General features: G+C 49.2%; 4 protein-coding genes across 8 annotated transcripts in view; 2 read left to right on the plus strand and 2 right to left on the minus strand.

The window, feature by feature from the left end:
• Positions 1-86: 86 nt before the first annotated feature.
• On the plus strand, positions 87-2,379 carry LOC147237750 (uncharacterized). Its single transcript, XM_086153518.1, has one exon. It carries the CDS (start codon positions 832-834, stop codon positions 1,720-1,722), a length of 891 nt encoding a protein of 296 aa, XP_086009644.1. The 5' UTR covers positions 87-831; the 3' UTR covers positions 1,723-2,379.
• Positions 2,380-2,845: 466 nt separating this feature from the next.
• LOC147237751 (cleavage and polyadenylation specificity factor subunit 3) lies at positions 2,846-8,646 on the minus strand. 4 transcript variants are annotated; one of them, XR_015106678.1, is made up of 19 exons: positions 8,300-8,641; positions 8,144-8,207; positions 7,857-7,954; positions 7,367-7,513; positions 7,092-7,269; positions 6,923-7,012; positions 6,692-6,842; positions 6,373-6,548; positions 5,741-5,899; positions 5,392-5,538; positions 5,128-5,280; positions 4,950-5,058; positions 4,632-4,730; positions 4,449-4,543; positions 3,939-4,026; positions 3,775-3,820; positions 3,608-3,674; positions 3,407-3,503; positions 2,846-3,322 (listed from the first exon to the last, which is right to left on the minus strand). XR_015106678.1 is itself a non-coding variant. In XM_086153485.1 (18 exons), exons 1-18 carry the CDS (start codon positions 8,368-8,370, stop codon positions 3,221-3,223), a joined length of 2,091 nt encoding a protein of 696 aa, XP_086009611.1. In that variant the 5' UTR covers positions 8,371-8,521; the 3' UTR covers positions 2,846-3,220. The 4 variants fall into 4 exon arrangements, 3 of the variants coding, with proteins under 3 accessions (XP_086009611.1, XP_086009619.1, XP_086009629.1); XM_086153485.1 differs by lacking the exon at positions 3,775-3,820 and having other exon boundaries at positions 8,300-8,521; XM_086153493.1 differs by lacking the exon at positions 3,775-3,820 and having other exon boundaries at positions 7,367-7,495; positions 8,300-8,509.
• Positions 8,647-8,677: 31 nt separating this feature from the next.
• itgb1bp1 (integrin beta 1 binding protein 1) lies at positions 8,678-11,535 on the plus strand. The gene is made up of 7 exons (XM_086153532.1): positions 8,678-8,810; positions 10,068-10,189; positions 10,272-10,350; positions 10,430-10,560; positions 10,643-10,735; positions 10,819-10,968; positions 11,044-11,535. Exons 2-7 carry the CDS (start codon positions 10,118-10,120, stop codon positions 11,110-11,112), a joined length of 594 nt encoding a protein of 197 aa, XP_086009658.1. The 5' UTR covers positions 8,678-8,810; positions 10,068-10,117; the 3' UTR covers positions 11,113-11,535.
• A 2,751-nt stretch (positions 11,536-14,286) lies between these two features.
• asap2a (ArfGAP with SH3 domain, ankyrin repeat and PH domain 2a) overlaps positions 14,287-19,741 on the minus strand; it is a 42,489-nt gene continuing 37,034 nt past the window's right edge. The window contains exons 20-28 of one of the 2 annotated variants that reach the window (XM_086153552.1): positions 19,125-19,192; positions 18,930-19,037; positions 18,581-18,797; positions 18,066-18,218; positions 17,888-17,990; positions 16,362-16,420; positions 16,161-16,240; positions 15,602-15,718; positions 14,287-14,508 (exon numbers count right to left, since the gene is read on the minus strand). In XM_086153552.1, coding sequence (XP_086009678.1) covers positions 14,434-14,508; positions 15,602-15,718; positions 16,161-16,240; positions 16,362-16,420; positions 17,888-17,990; positions 18,066-18,218; positions 18,581-18,797; positions 18,930-19,037; positions 19,125-19,192 — 980 coding nt within the window. In that variant the 3' untranslated portion in view covers positions 14,287-14,433. Of the gene's footprint in view, positions 14,509-15,601; positions 15,722-16,160; positions 16,241-16,361; positions 16,421-17,887; positions 17,991-18,065; positions 18,219-18,580; positions 18,798-18,929; positions 19,038-19,124; positions 19,193-19,741 lie in introns of both variants that reach the window. The other variant, XM_086153545.1, reaches the window with a different exon arrangement.

Below are 19,741 nucleotides of genomic sequence, written 5' to 3' on the forward strand. Positions count from 1 at the left end.
TAAAAATAGTTCGAAATAGTGCTAACTTTAATCGACAAAAATGAGAAATGTCTGTTTAATGGGCACACAAGCCTGTAATACACGAACTGTTCCCGCTAAATTCCAGGTACAAAAAAAAACAGGGTTCATTGCACCCCAAACCCCACACCGACATAATTCCCAGCAACCCCAATATAACACAGAAAACAAGCATCTGCATAACCCCCAATATTCGTGATCCGCCACAATACTAAGAATGTCAATTTTCTGACTGCTTTGCTGCTTCAATAAGTCAAATTTCGTGACGCTAGGGGGCGGGGCTTGCAGCAGATGACCAGCCATGAAAAGCCAGGCAGAGAGGGTTTAAAGAAGCGCACCCCCGAAAAATCTTTGATATTGCTGATATGAGTGGAAATTACAGTGAAAACCGGACACCAGTTCATCCCATTGTCTGAACATTCAGTTATATTTTCCCCTCCAAGAGACTTCCTTTAATTTTTAAAGATGCATCATTTCCTCGTTCTTGCATGAAAATGTTTGACTATATGTCCAAAAACTAAAACATATTTCTTTATCATGTCCATGCTTGTTTCAAATGCTGTTGTACTTAGACATCAATGTGGACATTTTGCAAGGTAGAATACATTTGTGTCGGGATAAATGTCCCGAAACAGATATTAACGTAAAGATCTGAAAAATGATTACTGTGACAGTCGTTTACGGTGAGCGACTGTGTTTTTTTCTGCAAGCCATTTAAATTTGGACACCGTCCTCCCCGCCGCAGGGGGGCGCTGTAGCCAAAAGAGGCTCGACTACTCAGCCCACATCCGGTCACACTGCCCGCCCCCAAACATGGCAGAACTCCGGCTGTGTGCAGGGAGAGTGTTCCACGACTTTGGCCTCAGAATATGCAACCGTTATCTGTTACCGGGTCACAGACATCAAGGTGGACGCCAGATCCACGCCGAGTCCCCACAGGCCGCTTCCTGGCGGGCGGGCTGCCGGGGTCGGCCGGCCGGGCGGCGGGACGTTTCCTGGGACTGTTGCGTAAGAGTCCTCCGCGGAGGGGACGCGGGGGTCCGGCTCGCCGGGGTGACTTTCGGCTCTTCCGGGCCCCGGGACGCGAACGGCCAGCTGTGCGGGGCGCTTCGGCAGTCGTTCCCGGGACACTTCCCCCGGGGTTACCGGGTCGACGGGACGCGCGAAGAGCCGCTGTATAGAAGCAAAAGCGCCTACTACGAGATCCTGGGGGTGGCGGCCAACGCCACCCACGCCCAGATCAAAACCGCCTACTACCGGCAGTCCTTCCTCTTCCACCCAGACCGGAACGCCGGCAGCGACGCGGCCACCGTCCGCTTCTCGGAGATCAGCGAGGCTTACTCGGTGCTGGGCAACAAGGTGCTGAGGAAGAAGTACGACCGCGGGCTCCTCAGCCAGGCCGACCTCACCGCGGCCTCCGGGGGCGCGGCCAGGGCGCCGGTCGGGGGTCCGGCCGCCGGCGACGGGGCCCGGGGCGCGGCGGGCACCGACACCCGCGGGGTGTCCGACTTCGACAGATTCTACAAGCACCACTACAGCGAGCAGCTGCAGCGGGACAGAGATGTCCGGGCCCGCAGGGAGGAGCTGCAGAGGAGGAAGCAGGAGACGGTGGGCCAGAGGAAGCTGGGTAGGATGTTCGAGGTGGGCGTCTCTGCTATGTTCCTGATGGCGGTGGTCCTCATCATCAGCCTGAAGCGGGGCTGAGGGGACGGACCTGCAGCTTCGCTGTCCCGTCACAGCTGGAAACTCGCATGGAAACTGATATTGTTGTCTTCTGGTTCAGCCTCTGAGGGTCCTGGATGTCCAACCGTGACGTGACTTTTGAGAAATTCAGCTGTGAAAACTGCACTACACTGAGTTCTTGCGGGCATCCAAACTGGAATCTTTGGCTGAGAAAGCCACATTTTTTTTTGTTTTTTTGATATTTCTGTCCTTGATTATATCTTCATTGCAGATTTGAAATCATGTTTCCCCCTCAGTTAGGGAATGGGATGGCTTTGTGGTCCTCGCGGATGTTTATCAGCTGTAAGGTTCAGTGACACATGGCGAGTGTGTCGCCGCAAATATAACCAAGACTACCTGGAATGTGCCAAGAAGTAAAGTGATTATAAAATTGAAATGTCTGTTGAATAAGCAGATAAATTATTGTAGGTGCTGCTCAGCCCTGCACGGGGAAATGCTATTCAGTGGTTGAGTTACAACCTTGTTCTAGTTCGGTTACCCAGCTTTTATAAAGCTAGCTGAAACACTTCTTTATTTCATTTCGTCAAAAGTTCTGGCTTTATCTTTTGCTAGTTATGAAGGGTCAGCGACGTCAACAAAAGTGCTCCGACTCGACTTGAAACACTGTGACGGGAATGTGCCTTGAATTGTATTTATTGTAAAGGTAAACAGAAACATCGACCAGGAGTTGAATATGTAGCAAATTACCTTAGAGCGGGTGTGTGTATGTGTGTATGGTGCTTCACTACAAACATTAAAAACACTCCACTGGTGGACTGAAATTACATGGTTTAGACAAACATGAACGTGAAAACCCTTGACACAGAGCAGACATTTAGTGCACGTACAAAGAAACAGCAGGAAATAGCCTCTAGGGAAATAAGGAGACTTAACTCACAGACACGGAAAACAGTCAAAAGTGCTCCTTTGTTAAAATACATTGTGACAAACCACATACCTTCTTAAAGCTCTATGGCCAAAGACAATTAGCCGCTCTGAGTTGGTGATCACAGAAGAGAAGAATGTCTGTTAGTTCACAACCACACACCGATCATGTGAGTCCAGTGTATTTACATGATAATATCTGCTGCTGCATCACGGCTCCTTCTAATAACAAGTTTCGAGGCATTATCGTCTATAGCAAAATGCTTCTGGATTTGTTTTTTTTCTGCTCTCTGATACGAATCTTACTTTATTCATGTACTCATTTAACTATTTCAAAATTTTGACAAAAGCTTCATGACAGTCTCCCTTGAAGACAGAAGAACCCGTGAGGAGCATCTTAAACTGAGGAAGCATGTCCCGTCAACAGTTCACCTTGTGTCCAGACTTGCTCAGAACACGATCACACTTGCGAGGACAAATATCCAACTTCATTATTCTTTTAAATCTTTTCATTAAAGTATTTCTCTGCTAATTTTCAAGTGTAGGGCACCTTGTTGCTCGGCGACAGGCCGAGGAGGCGGTCCGGTCCACGCGCTCAGATGACGGGATTTAGGGCATCGTAAAGACGCTGCACTGCCAGTTCCACCATCTCTCTCAGGGAGTCATCTTCTGTGGTGTCGTCGTCGTAGCATACCAACTGATGAGGGCAGAGGAGAAGGTTAGGAGGGGCCGTGACGGGGACCGGAGACAAATGAAAATCCCAGGCCAGAATGTTTCTCACCCTGGTTTCCAAGCAGATGTGAACGGTTTTCCCGTCCACTGTCACTGACATGGTTTTACCATGGCTGGAATCAACAAACTCTTGCCCAAACATGTCCCTGCAAACAACAAGAGGTGGAATTTCCTTAATTAAATTAATGTCCTTTTTGAAATTGCAGCATTTGAAGGCAGCGCTGTGGCGGTCTGTTTGTGGAACACTCACTGTAACATGACCTCCAGTCGGCTTTGAAAGACATCCATGTCCATTATCGCACCCTGGGTCTCCATGACTTCATAAAACACACATTGAACCAAATCCAGTATGAATGAACAGAAAAGGACAGTGTGGGAATGGATGAGGATGACGATGGGCGGTAAATGGAGTCTGACGGTTTGGTGTATGCTGTATCCTGACGGAGACGGCTGGCTCGCATCACTATTTGCAATATGAAAATAACATTCAGGACAGAATATCATGGAATTCATTTTTAGCTAATTACTGACCCGGATCCTGAGTTCAGTGAAGATAGAGGAGGACATGGGTAGACATCTACCTTTCTGAGCCTTGGGATTGGACTGGACTTCCAAAACCACCGTGGTGACGGCGTCTGCATACATGTCATTGAGAGGGTTGGCGATCCACTGAAAGACAAGAGTGCTGGAGTTACCCGCAGCCTCGCAAGAGGGCAAATAATAATAGTAATAAGTACAGTGATAGTGCATCTGGATTCCCCTTCATTTGTGAATGTCAGGACTGAACACCGCTTTCTAAACATCTTTCTTTCAACTTCAGCTCATCCATAACATAGACAGCGTGGCCAAAGAAAAGAAAGCAAACAAGCACAGGATTGGATTTGACAGCGAGGTTTAGTTTGTACCAGAAGGAATAGTTTTCATCCTCTTACACGAGGAGCAATAAACTAAAACTCGTTTATTCTTTTAACACGTTTAAACATTTTTAGCCGCAAGCCTTGAATCGACGGTCGAGCTGAGCGCGCTGCTGCACCTTGTCCACGGAGGACTCGCATTACGGCAACCGGAAGGAGAGGTCTTAGTGGTCCTACCTCCAGCAGCACCATGCCCACTTCATAGATCAGAGTGATGCTCTGGAAGATCCTCAGAGTGTTCTTCTCAGTTCCATCCAGCTCCTCCACGTCACCTGAGGGACATAAAAAAAGCACAGCCGTCTGAACACTCGGGTGTTCACACACACACGGGTTGTGTCGTCACAGGAATATGAGGTTTACCCGTGAGGTTCCTCAGATGGCAGACCAGCAACGAGTAGGGTCCAGTGAAGGGGATGGCCTGAGTTTGCTTCACTGTGCTCATGGCCAGCTCTGTGTACGCTGACAAACATGCACATCGGGTCTAAACATCATGCACATCGGGTCAGCGCAAAAGACTGACGTCAGAAGACGATGCCTGGAAACATTACATATCTGAAGAGGTTCGCAGTCAACAGGCACATGCCTGAGATGCTATGGCTGGGCGATGAAAGGAATGACCTACAATTCTTTCCTCAGTCACAGATGGAGGGATTTTCAAAGGGATTCAGGGAGACTCACTGGAGAGGTCCGAGGGGTTGAGGATATGATAGTTGAAGTTCTTCTTCACCAGTATCCCCGACACCCTCTGGCCCTGAGCACACTTTTTATCAGCCAGAGACCCCATCACCTGAACACAGGGGCAACGTTCATTCATTTCCTACTAACTCCCATAGCAGATTTATCGGTCTCCACTGACCTTGGCCAGTTTCTCTCCTCTGAAGTTCAGAGTGACGGCTTCTGTGTTGCGAGGATTGTGCACTTCGATGTGAACCTGGTCGTTATCCTCGTACTCCCTGATGAGCGCAGCCTTCAGACGAGCCATCTCATTTTGTTCCCCGTGAACCAAAATCTGAAAGTGTCAAGCAGATCAGAGGATTGTGAAGTTCAGAGCTTCTCTTTTACACGCAAACGCTCCAACGGGTCCATACAGAGAACAATGAATTGAATTTTAGCCTCATACCACATGTGGTGGTTTCAGTGCCCGGATGAATTCGCTTGTTTGTTGATAATCTGTGTGGGCGGAGAAGGAGATGTAATCCACGGACATCTTCAGCTGCAGCTTCTGTCCCGACATAGTGGTGATCTCCTCCGGCTCAGACATGATGTGCTGAGAAGTGAACATAATGACCTCAGTAAATTTCTTTTAATGTGCTACTGAATTTAAATACAGCCTCTCTCCCAGACAATGCTAAAACCAACACTTCGGTACAACATAAACACTAACTTTTGGGTGCTGATAGTAAAAAAATCCAATTTCCCTATGTTGGCTAAATTATTATCAAATATAAGTGACAAATGTAATTTCTGACCTTGGCCAGCGTGCCCTCCACACAGTATCCGGCAATGATGACTCCGTTTCTCTTGTCGGTGCACCAACTTTCGAATAGCTCGCGGGAGAGGCCGCTCTGCATCATACCCGGAGATGCCATCACCACGCTCGGGCCGATGTCGTCAAAGTGATCCATGCTCTGGGGATTCCGGATGTCACAGCAAGTTTATCAAGTCTAACTTGACTTTTTCCGTCCTATCCTGTAATCTCATTGTTTTTCCCCTGTTTTTCCTACATGTGCATTTCTTTGGCCCACTGGGACCCCGTTGGTTAACGCTTTCCTGTCTGCAGGCTTAGAAGCGAGATAAACTGTTCTGTCTCCAAGAGCACAGACCATGCGAGCGCCAGTGAAGCGAGAAGTGGTCCAGTCAACCTACCCGGAGCCTGGATCCAACAACGTATGAATAAATCGTCATTGCCCTGTTGACTACATGTCCGACTTTGGTGTCACAATCTGTGAGCGGAAATGTTTCGGTTCTCTGATTCAAGCTGTTTGAATACTTTTGTTGAAAGATTTTGTTTCTCACCATGAAATATGCCCCAGACAAATGATTGATCAGCGACTCGGCCAGAAGACGAACCTGTGCAGGGCAGTTCTGCGACACTCCTTACCTTCAGGTTGCTGATGTGCTTGAAGACAAACGGGTTGTTGATATTGATGGCCTTGCGTATCTTGTCGTTCATTGCGTTGACATAGGTCTGGTACACAGCCATGCACTTCTTGGCCAAGGATGAAGCGTAATAGATGGGGATGTCATGGAGCTCGGGGTGGTTCTGCCAGTACTCGTCTACGGGGGGAAATGGAACGCCGAACTACAGTTGGTTGTGTCTAATTGGTTATGGAATAAAGATGCAAGAGGGAACGTCTTCGTTTTTCTTTTACGATACACTTAGTATCTTTTCCCATCACTGGAATGAGACACTCTCTCACCGAGGATGAGCAGCAGTTCTTGAGCCCGTCCCAAGGCGAACACAGGGATTAAACAGCGGCCTTCCCTGTTCACAATGTCATGGACGGTATTACAGAAGCGAGCCTCCCGCTCCTCCCTCTTTTCATGGATGTGGGTGCCGTAGGTTGACTCCTGTTTGATCGTCAAGAGAAGTTAAGAGCTCTGTAAAAGGCTACTTTTTCAAGTAAAATATTGCGCAATTATTGACTTACTATGATTAAGATGTCTGGTTTGACACTGGGGATCTCAGCTGCCATGAGATGCCTGTCCTCCTGTCGGGAGAAGTCTCCCGTGTACAGCAGCTTCGGTGTGCCGGCAAAGAGAGCACATTTTAGCAAATGTGCAGGATTCCAGATGTCCTGGCACAAGACAAATTGCTACCTTGACTCCAGCTATTTCAATCATGAACATTGCAGCTCCCAGTACATGACCGGCGTGGTAGCACCAAAATTTGATCCCAGCCACCTCCTTGACCTCGTGGAAGTTGATCGTCTCAATCTTGTCCATGCTCTCCTCCAGATCAGTCTCGGTGTACAGCATGTCATCTGCAGAGATGTTGCTGCAACAAACCCCAAAAAGTAGCTGATTACAAGCATGTCCTCTTAAAATCAAACAAAGCATAGTCTTTCCAAGAGAGCTAGCTGCTTCCTCCAGACCTGACTTTGACGTAGTCTGACAGAAGCCAGCGGTAAATGGCCTTGGTGGCGTGGGTCATGAAAGTCCTGCCTTTGAAACTGGTTTTCTGGAGAAACCAGGGAAGGGCTCCACAGTGATCAAGATGAAAACTGGAAAATGGACACGTACTGCAATTTCAGCTATTCTCGCAGCATACACCATGTTGTAGGATACAAGAGAGAGCATTTAATTAAACATAAGGAAGCACAACGCAAGTGGATGTGATTTAAAGATACAAAACATCCAGAATTAAGCTTTTCTTTTCTTCATTCCCATAAATGTATGATAATGGCTTATAAGCTACTGACGTATTGGTTCGGATGTCGAAAAAAATTCTGAGGCTACGGATTGTATCCCAAAGGACAGAGTAATTTAATATTCAAAGTTATTCTGCTATTCAAAGTATTCTGGATTACATGAGCTGTCAGTGATGCAGAGAGAAAGACATAAACTGAAGAATACAAGACTTACTGGCTGATGAGCAGCAGGTCAATCTCTGCAGGGTCAATCAGGTCGATATACGGGAGGGCGTCCATGCCCTCCAGGCCAGGGTGGATGCCACAGTCAAGCTGCCAAACACAAGTTACAAATATGTAGATTATATTCTTGGAAAATATTCCATGATATCACTGCAATTTGATCTTCGGTCGATCAATTTGTACTGTTTATCTTATCGGTAAGGTTTGCTGGAGCAAATGTCTGATTTCACCCAAATGCCCTGTGTGTCTCACAGATCCAAGAAGCAATTATTTATTCACCATAATCTTCCTCCCTTTGAACTCCAGGATGATACATGACCTCCCAACCTCTTGACCAGCGCCCCTGAGAAGGAGAACGTCAAGAAAGAAAAAATTGCAACATTTACAAAAAATCTCTTCAAAATTAGAAGCTTATGTTGGAAAAAAAAAACTCACAGAGGACGAATTAAGAGCTGGTCGCTTTCTTCTGCTGGAACAATCATCTCTACTTTGCGTTTTGAAGCCATTGCACGTAGTATTTTGCAAACATTTAAACACACAAATATGAAAACATACTATATGTCGCAGCGTCAGCTGAATGAATGAGAGAGGCGGCCTCTCCGAACGGCACACTTCCGGTCGTGCGCCAAAACACAGCCGACGGGAAACATAAGACCTCACAAACGTTCCGGGATAGCCACGACCACCGGCGGCTGTCAAAAAACACACGAATAACCAATACAATTAAATAGTTAACGGACAACGTCACAAAACACATACACGAGAACGGTTGTAATACGAACTATAAGTGTTACAACCCCCCCTAAGCTGTTTTGGTCGAGGAGCGGGTGGACCTGAGGCGCGGCCCCTTTAAGCGGGTTTGGGTGGCGGCCGGAGTGTCAACAGAAAGTCTCAAAGGGGGGGAAACAATGTTATTGGCGCCCTGAAGCGATCACGGCACTGACGGGTACGTTTCTAACTTAAAATAACTTTGGGGATAGAAAAAGGTCTATAAAAAGCGGCGCTCGGTAACTTCGGCTGGCGGCGAGGAGACCTGTAGTTCCCTCCGCTCCTCACGCGGGGGGTCTTGAAGTTTGGACGTTAGCGGCGGAGCCTAGCTAGCAGGAGGCGCCGCCGCGGGACCCCCGTCAGACCCGGGCTTCAAACGCCGAGCGGGGGAGGGTTACAGCGGGTTATACATATTTCACCGTCCGCAATAACCCCTGGCGACTTCCCCGGCGGAAGCCCACCCCCGCCGGCGGTCCGCCCCGCGTCCCAGCCCCGGGTGTCCGAGCGGGGTTCGCTTTCCTCAGAGGACCGCGTCGAAGGCGGTGGTCATGGCAACATTTTCCACACCGGAGCTTTTTTCTTCTTTTATTTTCCCCTTTTTTTTTTTACATTTCTTTTCTTTTCTTTCAGCGCGTTATTTCGTTGCTTGAGCAGGAAGTGCCACAAGTCATTTCCTGCTCCTCACTGAGGGGTGGAAATAAAATTTCCTTGCTCGTTTCGATAAGAATAATACCGTTCTTTACTTGTAGTAGCAGCAGAAATAATAATAATAATAATAATAATAATAATAATAATCGTTTTATTTTTAAAGTACTTACCCGACGGTTTTCAACGGTAAAATACTGTAGGATAATAATAACAACAATATTAAGATAATTATAATAATTATAACGTATTATTTTCATTATTGATGTTATCATCCAGCAACTTTCTAGTTAGTTTATTTTTGGAAACTCAACAACGACATGAACATTTGCAGTAGTGGATTATCGCACTACTACGAATTTTCAGGTCGTTGCTTTTGGAAAGAAAAAAGTGTTTTGTTTATTTATTGGTGAACACTCGGAAGTAATACGTGTATAATAATGAATATGCTCGAAACCACAATTTCAACCGAAAATGGATGGAAACTGAATGGAGGGCCTGAACGTTAAAAAAAATCACAAATGCCTTCGATATTTAGAAAACAGTCCTCACATTTGCGTGCACTTGTTATATTTAACAAGTGAAATCCGGCTCGTCTACTTTAGCGCCTTCCAGTGGCCGCAGGGTTTAAAACAGTCGAGTTTCCTTGCGATGGGGCTTCATCGTTGCATATCTGAATGCCTTGATCAGATGATCCGACAGATCTGTTCTGCAGTATAATGCAAAGATGGTTAAAAATGATACACTGAATGAAATAGTCCTATGTTAAACTCTGGTGGGTGGCGTTCAGGTTCGGTGCTGCAGGAGGGCTGGATGCGCTCACAGAGGATGCAGTAGAGGATGTTCCGCAAGGTCAAAAAGCGCCACAGCAGCAGCAGCTCACAGAGCAGTGAGATAAGCACCAAAAGTAAGGTAATGTCCCCAAACACGGAGAGCCACGATGGCCGAGACGCTGCCCGGCTTGTCCATCTCAGCCCACTGTGTGACTTTGCAGTCCGTGGACTCTAGCTTGGGAGGCCTCTCCAGATCCAGCACAGTCGCCAGCCTCGACACAGACTCCACCAAGAGCTCAGGTGGGTCTGGGCACCTCCTCCACACCGGCTGTGAGCGGCCGGGGATATGTTCTGACCGTCTCCTCCCCGACTCCTCTAGGAAACAGCACATCCGAGACCTGTGCCGAGTTCCGGGTGAAGTATGTGGGAGCGATTGAGAATTTACAGTTCGGCATGAGCAGGACACTCCAGGAGCCTCTGGACCTCATCAACTATATCGACGGTGCTCAGGTGTGTTCCCGCCTCCACTTGAGCAGCATCTTCATCATATCGGACTACACGTAACTCAAGGTAAATGTTCTCCTTTCCACAGCAAGACGGGAAGCTCCCGTTTGTGCCCGGGGACGAGGAAATGATTCTGGGAGTGTCGAAGTACGGAGTCAAGGTGGCCTCCCTGGATCAGTGTGTGAGTCCCGGCCTCCGTGCTCCGAGCAATACACACCGCTGGAAGCACATGTTTTCACCAAATCAATTTTGATGTTGCCGCAGGACGTCTTGCACCGCCACCCTCTATACCTGATTGTACGAATGCTCTGCTACGATGACGGTCTGGGCGCGGGGAAAAACCTCCTGGCTCTAAAAACCACTGATGCAAAACAAGAAGAGTGCAGCATCTGGGTTTACCAGTGCAGCAGCTCCGTGAGTGGGAACACGATACAGATGCATCGACTGCTAGCGTGTCGCCGGTCACTGACTGTTTATTTCTCTGGACAGGAACAAGCTCAGTCCATCTGCAAGGTGCTGTCGGCCTCCTTCGACTGTGCTCTGACGGACAAGTCCTGAGGCCTAGGACACCCAGGCTTTGTGCAAAATCTAGACCTCAGGGTTTTTACAGACACAGATTTGCGCTGAGAGTTCTGAGGGGTGGTATGATCCAGAACGGGGGTGTCTGAGCCGCTACTTTCCATTTTAAGGCCTATGTGTTCCAGCTTTCATTATTCCGGCCCTGCAGACTTGATGAAGGGACCCCGACAGGAGCTTGTTGAGACGAAGACGCCACACAAACACCGGCGGATCCATCAGAAGACTGAAATGTTATTGGCGACAATTGAAATAATGCCCCCTCCCCCACCCCTGGTTTCCTCAGGTTTGCCTTATTTTCGGTCACAGCTGTGCTGCGGAGGGAGAATCCTCCGCAGGAGAACCTCAAGCCTCGTTAGAGACGGTACTTTTAAATCAGTCCACCTTAAACAGAACTACTGTGAATATGTGTTTGTTTTGTTTGGTTACCTGGTTTACTATTAATTGCGTCTTAACCCGTTTTCATCAAATGGTGGAACCACACAGCGTACAGATCACATGGTAGAATTGCCTTTTCCTTTCAGAACTACTCTGACCTCTCAGACGGTTTCCACCGCTCCTTTTGAAAACTCTTATTTGTGAGGCTTGGATCGGTACGACAGTGGCTCCCTCCCACATGAAGGTACATGGCCGACAAACTGAGCGACCTGGGAGTTCAAACTCTTGTATCGGTTTTGTTTCTGCTATAAACTTCGGAAAAGTAATGTGGTACCGAATCTTGCGTTAACAGTCAGTAGCTCAGGAATCCAAACGGTTCATCGACCACTTCTGGTACTGATCCTGGCGTCTCCGTACGTTGGCCCGCAACCCCTCGGTCCTCCTTTGACTGGGTTGGAAATGTATGAAAATAAACGAGTGTTCTTTTTTGGAGAATCATTGCATTTCTTTGACGTCGATCGGTCCTTAGGAACATCAGTGAAGCTTCTCAGTCATTCGCGTCCATCCTGATTAATCGTCTGAATGCGTCGTGGCGACGTTCTCCAGTATAGAGGTCCTCACAATCATTATTACAGTAAATGATGTAGAACCCGTTGTGGACTTGGTGTCCGGGACTAGAGCATCCCGAGGAGAGAACACCCAGACTCCAGGTCCAGAAGATGGTGTCCTACTTCTATATTGGAGATACTAAACAACCTCTGCGCAAACAGATGGCCCGACAGATGGTCTGTGGTCCACCAGCACCTGGAGGACCCGGACAGCTCCTCTGAAGACAGCAAGGTCTGCAATCTGTCCTGAATAGATGGGCAGTACGAGATACTGTTTGTCAAACTGGAGAGATCTTCACTGGATAGAACTGACTGAACCTGCATTCTCAGGCCCTGGTGACCCTCCACCTGAACTTCAGCCCAGGAAGTCTGACGGTCTTCTTGTTTTACACATTAGCCATAACTAACTGTCCTGACTTAGGCCACAGACCCCCACCTCCAAACCCCCAGCCCTGAAGTTATCCACCAGAAACTTAAGAGCAAAAACCTCTGGGATGAAGGGATGGAACGTCTTCCAGGACAGAGACCGAGGCCAGGCCCCACAAGATGGCCTGACTGTTTTGAGAGATGATGAAGACTTCAAGTCCTGGAACTTCTGAGTGTCTGGATTGGACAGAAGAAGATCTACAAACCTAGTGTTTGTGAGATCTGAACGGTCCCTTCCCTGTGCCGACCACAGGTGAACTTCTACATATATTCGAGGGAGCCCTCGAATCAGCATCTGATTCTCAGAATCACACCTCCAAAAAACATACAACGCACACACACACCAATGCGTCAATGTTTCAGGTTTATTCCAGTTTCATTTCCCCATTATTCGCACAATAGAGTTGATGCAGTGATGGAAAGACAGTTAATGACAAGTTTATATTTCCATTTGTGTGTGTGTCACACACACGCACGCACGCACGCACGCACGCACGCACGCACGCACGCACGCACGCACGCACGCACGCACGCACGCACGCACGCACGCACACACACACACACACACACACACACACACACACACACACACACACACACACACACACACACACACACACACACACACACACACACACACACACACGGCCAGCTGAGGTAACTACTCCTCACCATAGTGCATTAAGACATTTACCGCCCAGGTTAACTCTGCTTTACTTACATTTAAATAAACACGACCAAATCTATTTACATGTAAAGATGTCTATTGGATCCTCCTGTTTCCAGTGAGCCGATGTGAAAACCTGACGAAGGTGGAAGCGTCGGCTTCACTGTGAACTTCACACACCGGTGGAAGGCTGTGTTTACAGGTTAATACAGTAATTATCAACCGAACAAAAGTTGCTCTGCAACACAAACGCACGTTCTGTGCTCGTCCTACAGCATTACGGGTCATTCCTCTGTCACGGAGACATCCATGCGGAGGGACGGGGGCCTCCTCGCTGCTGACCGGAGGAATCGGCTACTTTCAGCTCATTTGTGCAGGAAAATAAACAAACAAAGGAATCAGCCCCTCTTCTCGAAGGCAAACAAGGATGAACTTGAGTCACTCTGCTCTCATTTCAATGTTCTTCAGCCTCAGCTTATACGGTGCAGACAGGACACACACACACACACACACACACTTTTAGTAAGGCAGATGACAGTTTAAGACACACTTAGCACTCATTGGATCAGACAGTGTGTGTGTGTGTGTGTGTGTGTGTGTGTGTGTGCGTGTGTGTGTGTGTGTGTGTGTGTGTGTGTGTGTGGGCAGGGGGAACTCAAATCCAGCTTCTGTTACTTTCGGGTGTGATGTGTGTGGAATCCCTCCTTTCACACAAGTCAGTCACTGGAACTGGTCCGTTTCCTGCTTCCAGGGTTAACTTAGCACCAATAGGAGCCCCCCCACCCCACCTGGAAAAAAGGAGGGCATCTGGAAAAGCCTGAAGGTGGAATGTAAGCATCTGTTCACGTGTGCAGCGTCCGCGCAGCCCAGTGGAGAAGAGAGGGGGGAATTTCTGCACAGACGACCTTCATCACGTCTCCGGTCACAAAGAGAAACACAAAGAAAGTGCATTTATCGCCAGAGGTCGTCCACTGGGATTCAGTCGGCCAGACACCTCGACAGCGAGCTGGAAAGGTCCGTGTGGTCCCGAGACTTCCTGTTGCCACGGCGACATGGCAGTGAAAGTTGGATGAGCTCTCGCGATTCCAGAAAAAAAAAAAATCCGCTTGATTTTCAAATAACTTGCAGTGGGATGACGGCGGCTGGCAGCTCTTACACGGAGACGCAAGTACGCACGCACACGAGCACACACACACACGCACACACACACAGGTCGGGAAGCCTTCAGTCAGCGATGAAGTGCACAAAGGTGACGGGAAAAGCTCCTCTTCTCATGGGATCCCCCTCGATGTGGCCCAGCTGTGAAAGGTCAGAGGTCAATGGTCAGAGGTCATTGAAAAGCAGGTCAAGTACTTCTGCCCGTTCCTGTCGAAGCTATGAAGCGCGGGTGGGGGTGGGAGGGTTGCTGAGCTCAAACACAACACTCATCTGTGCTAAACGGACGCACAACCAACAGCAGGGGAACGTCAGAGCTTGGGATCAGCCAGGCAGCCCGACCGCCCGCTACAACGCACCAAGACTTCATTTGAAGCGATCTAAATGATCCCAATCAAAGAGTCCGAAACGCAGTTTGAATTTGAATTTCATTTCCAGGCAGAGGCCTCTGTGCAGCCGCTGGCCCTGGACAACACCTGAATATTTACTTCCAGAGTGCTTGGTGGCGTTTCATTGAGCTGTCCTTGTATTTATCTCTAAAACCAAACTGCTCCGCTCGACTAAATATACAAAACGAAATATATACAAAACTTGATACGAGCGCGGGGGGACCTACAGAACCACAACACACCAAACGGCTAGGATCTAAAGTGGAGGTGAAGAGTGAAATTCCAAGGTTAATTACCTTAAGTGACAAGGAGGAAAATACCAAAACCCTTCCTTGTCATTGTTCTAAAGTCCTCTAGACCTGAAATTGAAAACTCGGACATGTTTCTGCTATAACAGCGTTCGCACAAACTCCACAGGGTCAAACACGACAGCGCGGAAACGGACAAATAAGGGTGAAGGAGCTGGAGATGGAGATGACTCACTCCTCATCCGGGGGCTTCCAGTATCACTCTGGGACTTTCGACGGAGTGTAAAAGGAAAAAAATATGGAGTTAGAGGAAGGTTGGGGGGGGGGGGTCAGCGGTTAGCAGGGTGGACTCGGGGCTGCAGAGGCGGCTCGCAGGAAAACAAGCTGCAGCTGGTTAATGTTCACTCAAAGGGTCCACAGAGGAAGCGGCAGCAGAGGAAGGAGAGGAGAAAGGGGCCGGGCGGGGTGAGGTCATGGCGTTTCGCTGCAGCAACCATGGTTTCATGCGGCGAAGCCAAGGGGCTCATTTCGGCCCCCAGGGGGCCCTCGCGATTTACGGCGGACCATATCCGAAAGCGGCCTTCGTGCAAAGATACTGACCCACCACTCCTGGTCCTCCTCGCCGTCCACCACGATCACCTCGCCCTCGGAGAAGGTCAGCTCATCTGGGTTGTCCGCCACACAGTTGTAGACGGCTTTCACCCTCTTTGGCCTCTGCTTCTGGGAGAAGAACACGGTTTTCAAACCACATGGGTGTCTCTCGGCGATACGACCAAAATAAAAAAAACGCATTCAAACTCTCAGCTCTTCCCCTGCGTTTTTCGGACAAGGAGCTGAATCGTGATGATGCCCGTTTGTCTAGGCGTCCAACGGGGCCAGATGCAGTCGCTAGGACATGCAGGGTTTCTCTCTCCCTACCAAGAACAGAACCTACACTTGCAGCAGATCTAAATCTCAACGTCTTTTTCCTGCTTAAGAGAAGCTCAGCCGCGGACAGACCCAGGAGTTTCTCTCTGAATGTCTTTTCCTCAAAAGGGAAAGGGAGCCGCACACAGACAGAGAATAAACCACGACTAGGAAAACAGCACACACATACGATTAGCACTTTTGAATCCCCACAGCACGGGTGACAGAGGAAGGACAGAAAAGGGGGACTCACTGGGTAGGCCTTCCTCGGCACGGGGGCTGGAGGCAGGGGTTGACCTGTGGAGTTCTGGGGGCATCCTGGCACTTCCTTGGCTGGAACAGGAAGAGGAAATGGTATCACAAAGACAACAAACTCGCAGCTTCCACGGAAGAATCTGCCAGACGACCGACGTCGACATCTTGCCGGAGAGGTCTTTTCCCCGAGCTCGCTCACCTGGGCGTTCCACAGACTCTGTTCGATTCAGAGGCTTTCGGATAAAGCCTTTGTCGTTGCTGTAAAACAAGAGATGGGTTTAGCTGCCGGCGGCCGGCCTGAGAAGAAACACTGAGACAGAATGAATCTCAGACCGACAATACGACCACAACAACACCAGCAGGTGGTGCTATGATAACAACCTACAAATACGTATTGGCCAATCAGAGTGAAGCAGACGTTTGGGTGCGTAACCTCCAAACAATGAGCGCGGGTTGGAGTCGAAAATGGGTGAGAACCCTGAGGCCAGCAGAAGGGTTCTCAAGTTGAGAAGCTCACAGCGCCCGCACACGCACACGCACACGCACACACGCACACACACACACACACACACACACACTCACACTCACACACACACACAGAGTCCTGCATGGGCAGTTTTCCACGCAAGTCAAGGTGCAGGAAAGTTATCAATTCAAAGATGCTTCGAGATGCTTAATCGGACGATTCGGAATCAATGAAGCTGAGTTACATAGTTGATTTTTAAAGTAAAAACAAAAAAAAAGTTTAATGGTTGCATTTCCTATTTCTGCCTTGACAAAGTTATAAAGTACAGTACGAGCAAGAGCACGGTTAAAAAAACAAAAGATGCAACATGGCGGAGGAACGAAGCAGCAGCGGCCAAAGATCAATCGAAGAATCCACACAATTTGAAGGGAGATAACATTTTGGTTCCCCGGGAGGCATCAACTGGACAAGACCCACGCTTTGATACATAAATAAAGTACTTTGGTAACACCAGAAGCCCCGTGTGGAAAAATTGATAATCTATGCATCGTATAAACCAAGGGTCGGCAACCACTCTTTCTTTTAACTTTTAGTTCTAAGTTGGGAGATTATTGTGATCTTGAAATATTAAATAAAATTATATTTATTATTTTTCGCCACTCAAAATAACGTCACCCTAGCGGAAGCCGGTACACCCGCCAGCCGGTAAAGTCCCGATTTGCAGATGCTGTGCGCAGAAGTTCAGGAGCAGAAGTCCCATAATACAGGTAAAATAGATATTTATGAAGATATTTTGCAAATATTAATTTTTTTATTGTTTACTGACACGGTGATTTGTTTCCCGATTTATTTTTAAAATTCAGGTTAAGGCTCCGCTACACGCTCTGAAAGCCCAAAGCTCAAAATGAGTTCATTACATAAATAAAATTTAATTTTCTCAGTAATACTTTGTGAATTTCAGAAGCAACACACTACACACTTATTTATACAAAGTATAAAGGGTAATAAAAAGCAATATATACAGTGGTACCTTAATTTTAGACGTCAACAAGTAATTGCGGCTCCCGGTGTTTTCTTTTCCGAGGAAACCGGGTCCAAATGGCTCTTTGGGTGTTAAGGGTTGCCGACCCCTGGTATAAACGAATCAAATCGAGTCATATACCGGTGAACCGGAAACTAAATTGTGAGGCGTTGAAGAAGCACCCCCCTGCACGTGGTGTGCGTGGAGGAGCTCAGACTCCTCCGTCCTATCTTCTCACCCGGCTGGGGATTTGGGGGGCGTTGACCACGAACCCGCCGGCCCCAGGCTGGACTTGCTGTGGATGCTCATGGCCTCCATCTTGGCCACAGAAGGACCCGGACCTACGGCGCAAAAATAACGTTAGGCACCCATCGGGCAGCGCGAGGAGGCGGGACCCCGGTTTGTGGCGTCCATACCTCCGGTGGAGGTGAGTCTCATAGGGGGCAACGGAGGGTGCATGTTTGGAGGATCTGAGGACGACCTCTGCCGCCCCATCAGGTCCAGGGAGCCGGGCTTCCATCCGCTGGAGGTCGAGGACTGACCGGTCCCTCCGTGAGAGGATAAATGGACTGAGGGAGAAGGACAAAGCTCGTCAGAGGGGAGGAGGAGGGAGCACACTTCACTGCAGAAGTCAAACCCCTTCCATCTGAGTGTAATTGAGAGCGACGGTTAACGGAAAGAGGGAACGAGGAACACGTCTGGGCGCAGCGGCTCCGCCCCCTGGCAGCATTCCAGGCGGCCACTAACGTTATTAAAGGCTGACGGGGGCAACCTGCGGAGCGCCGAGGCTCTCCAACGGCGCCTACATCAGACGGTCTTCAGCGGCTTCAACCGTTAGGATGGTGAAGTCGGCATCTGAGAACCGGCCCTGACCAAATTCGTCACGTGATCACGCCTCCGACCTTCATCTCCGCCGCAGACGTCCACGTACCCAGGTTCCTCGGGGGCAGAGGCGGAGCCGGGGTGGCGGCGGGCAGGCCCGTCTGGGGCGAGCTGGTGTTCAGGATGGTGCCGTAGGTTTCGTTGTTGACCAGATTGGGTAAGTAGGCGCGCTGCTTGTCCTTGTCGCGCCCGGCGGAGCCCAGATGGGAGTTACTTCCGGGCGTGTAGCAGCTGACCGGGCGCTCGTCTCTGCGGTGAGGGCTGGGCTGGACCGAGAGATCGGACATTTTATTCAAATATCGCAGCCGTCAGTCGTCACTGGCGTGGGTCGCGGACACCTGGAGTAATTAATCAGCTTCTACGTTCTGATCTATGCTTTCTGGAAGGAGGTCTCTCACCTTTTCATCCAGATCTTCATCGCTCTCATCGAGGTCTTCATGCTGCAGGCACCACTCGTACTCTACGTGGACGTGGGCGTTGAATTTCCCAGCCAGCGCCTGGTTCAGCTGCGCACACAGAGAAATGACAGGTGACCCCCGCGGCCCTCCGCCGACGGGAGACGTCTGCCTGCGAAGCCACGACCGTCGGCTCACCAGCTCCTCGCACTGAAGGTGCTTCAGCCTCCGGGCGATATCCAGCGGCGTTTCCCCGGCCTCGTTGGCTGGAGGGCGGAAAAAAACAACCGCGCACAATCAGCGTTGTTGCGACAGCCCACATGAGCGCAGACTCATGGCCTCCTTTTCATGGCAACATGACAAATGTGCAATTAGACCGTTTCCCACAGTGAACTCCTCCTCCTCCTCCCCGCATCTATTATCTGCCTGTTTTGTTGAGGTCAGGTCTCGGCCGTAAGATTAGTGCTGTGAGAGAGCTGCCACGGTCTGCTGGCCAGGACTTGGTCCACGGGGTTTCAGAGAGGACAAAAGGAACACATCAACAAGGAGGGGTGAAATGCAGTCTGGGTATCAGGCTGAGTGCCTCTTTAATGCGACCGGTCGTTACCTTCATGCATTATCTGCAATCTACCTCTTTAAATATATTCCATACACAGAGAACTGGGTTTACGACTGCACCCTGAATCCTGATTGAGCGGGGCGGCGAGCTGCAGGGCCGCGGCTCCAGCGCAGCTCTTTAATAGAACATGAAAAAGGGAGTTTTGGAGCCACGGCTGCTGTTTGGGTTTTAAAAAAGGCAGTGGTTTGTGGCCGCT

This window comes from Fistularia commersonii, chromosome 1, assembly GCF_037954325.1.
Source record: "Fistularia commersonii isolate RoL2024-O1a breed Wild chromosome 1, RoL_Fcom_v1.0, whole genome shotgun sequence".
NCBI lineage: Eukaryota > Metazoa > Chordata > Actinopteri > Syngnathiformes > Fistulariidae > Fistularia > Fistularia commersonii.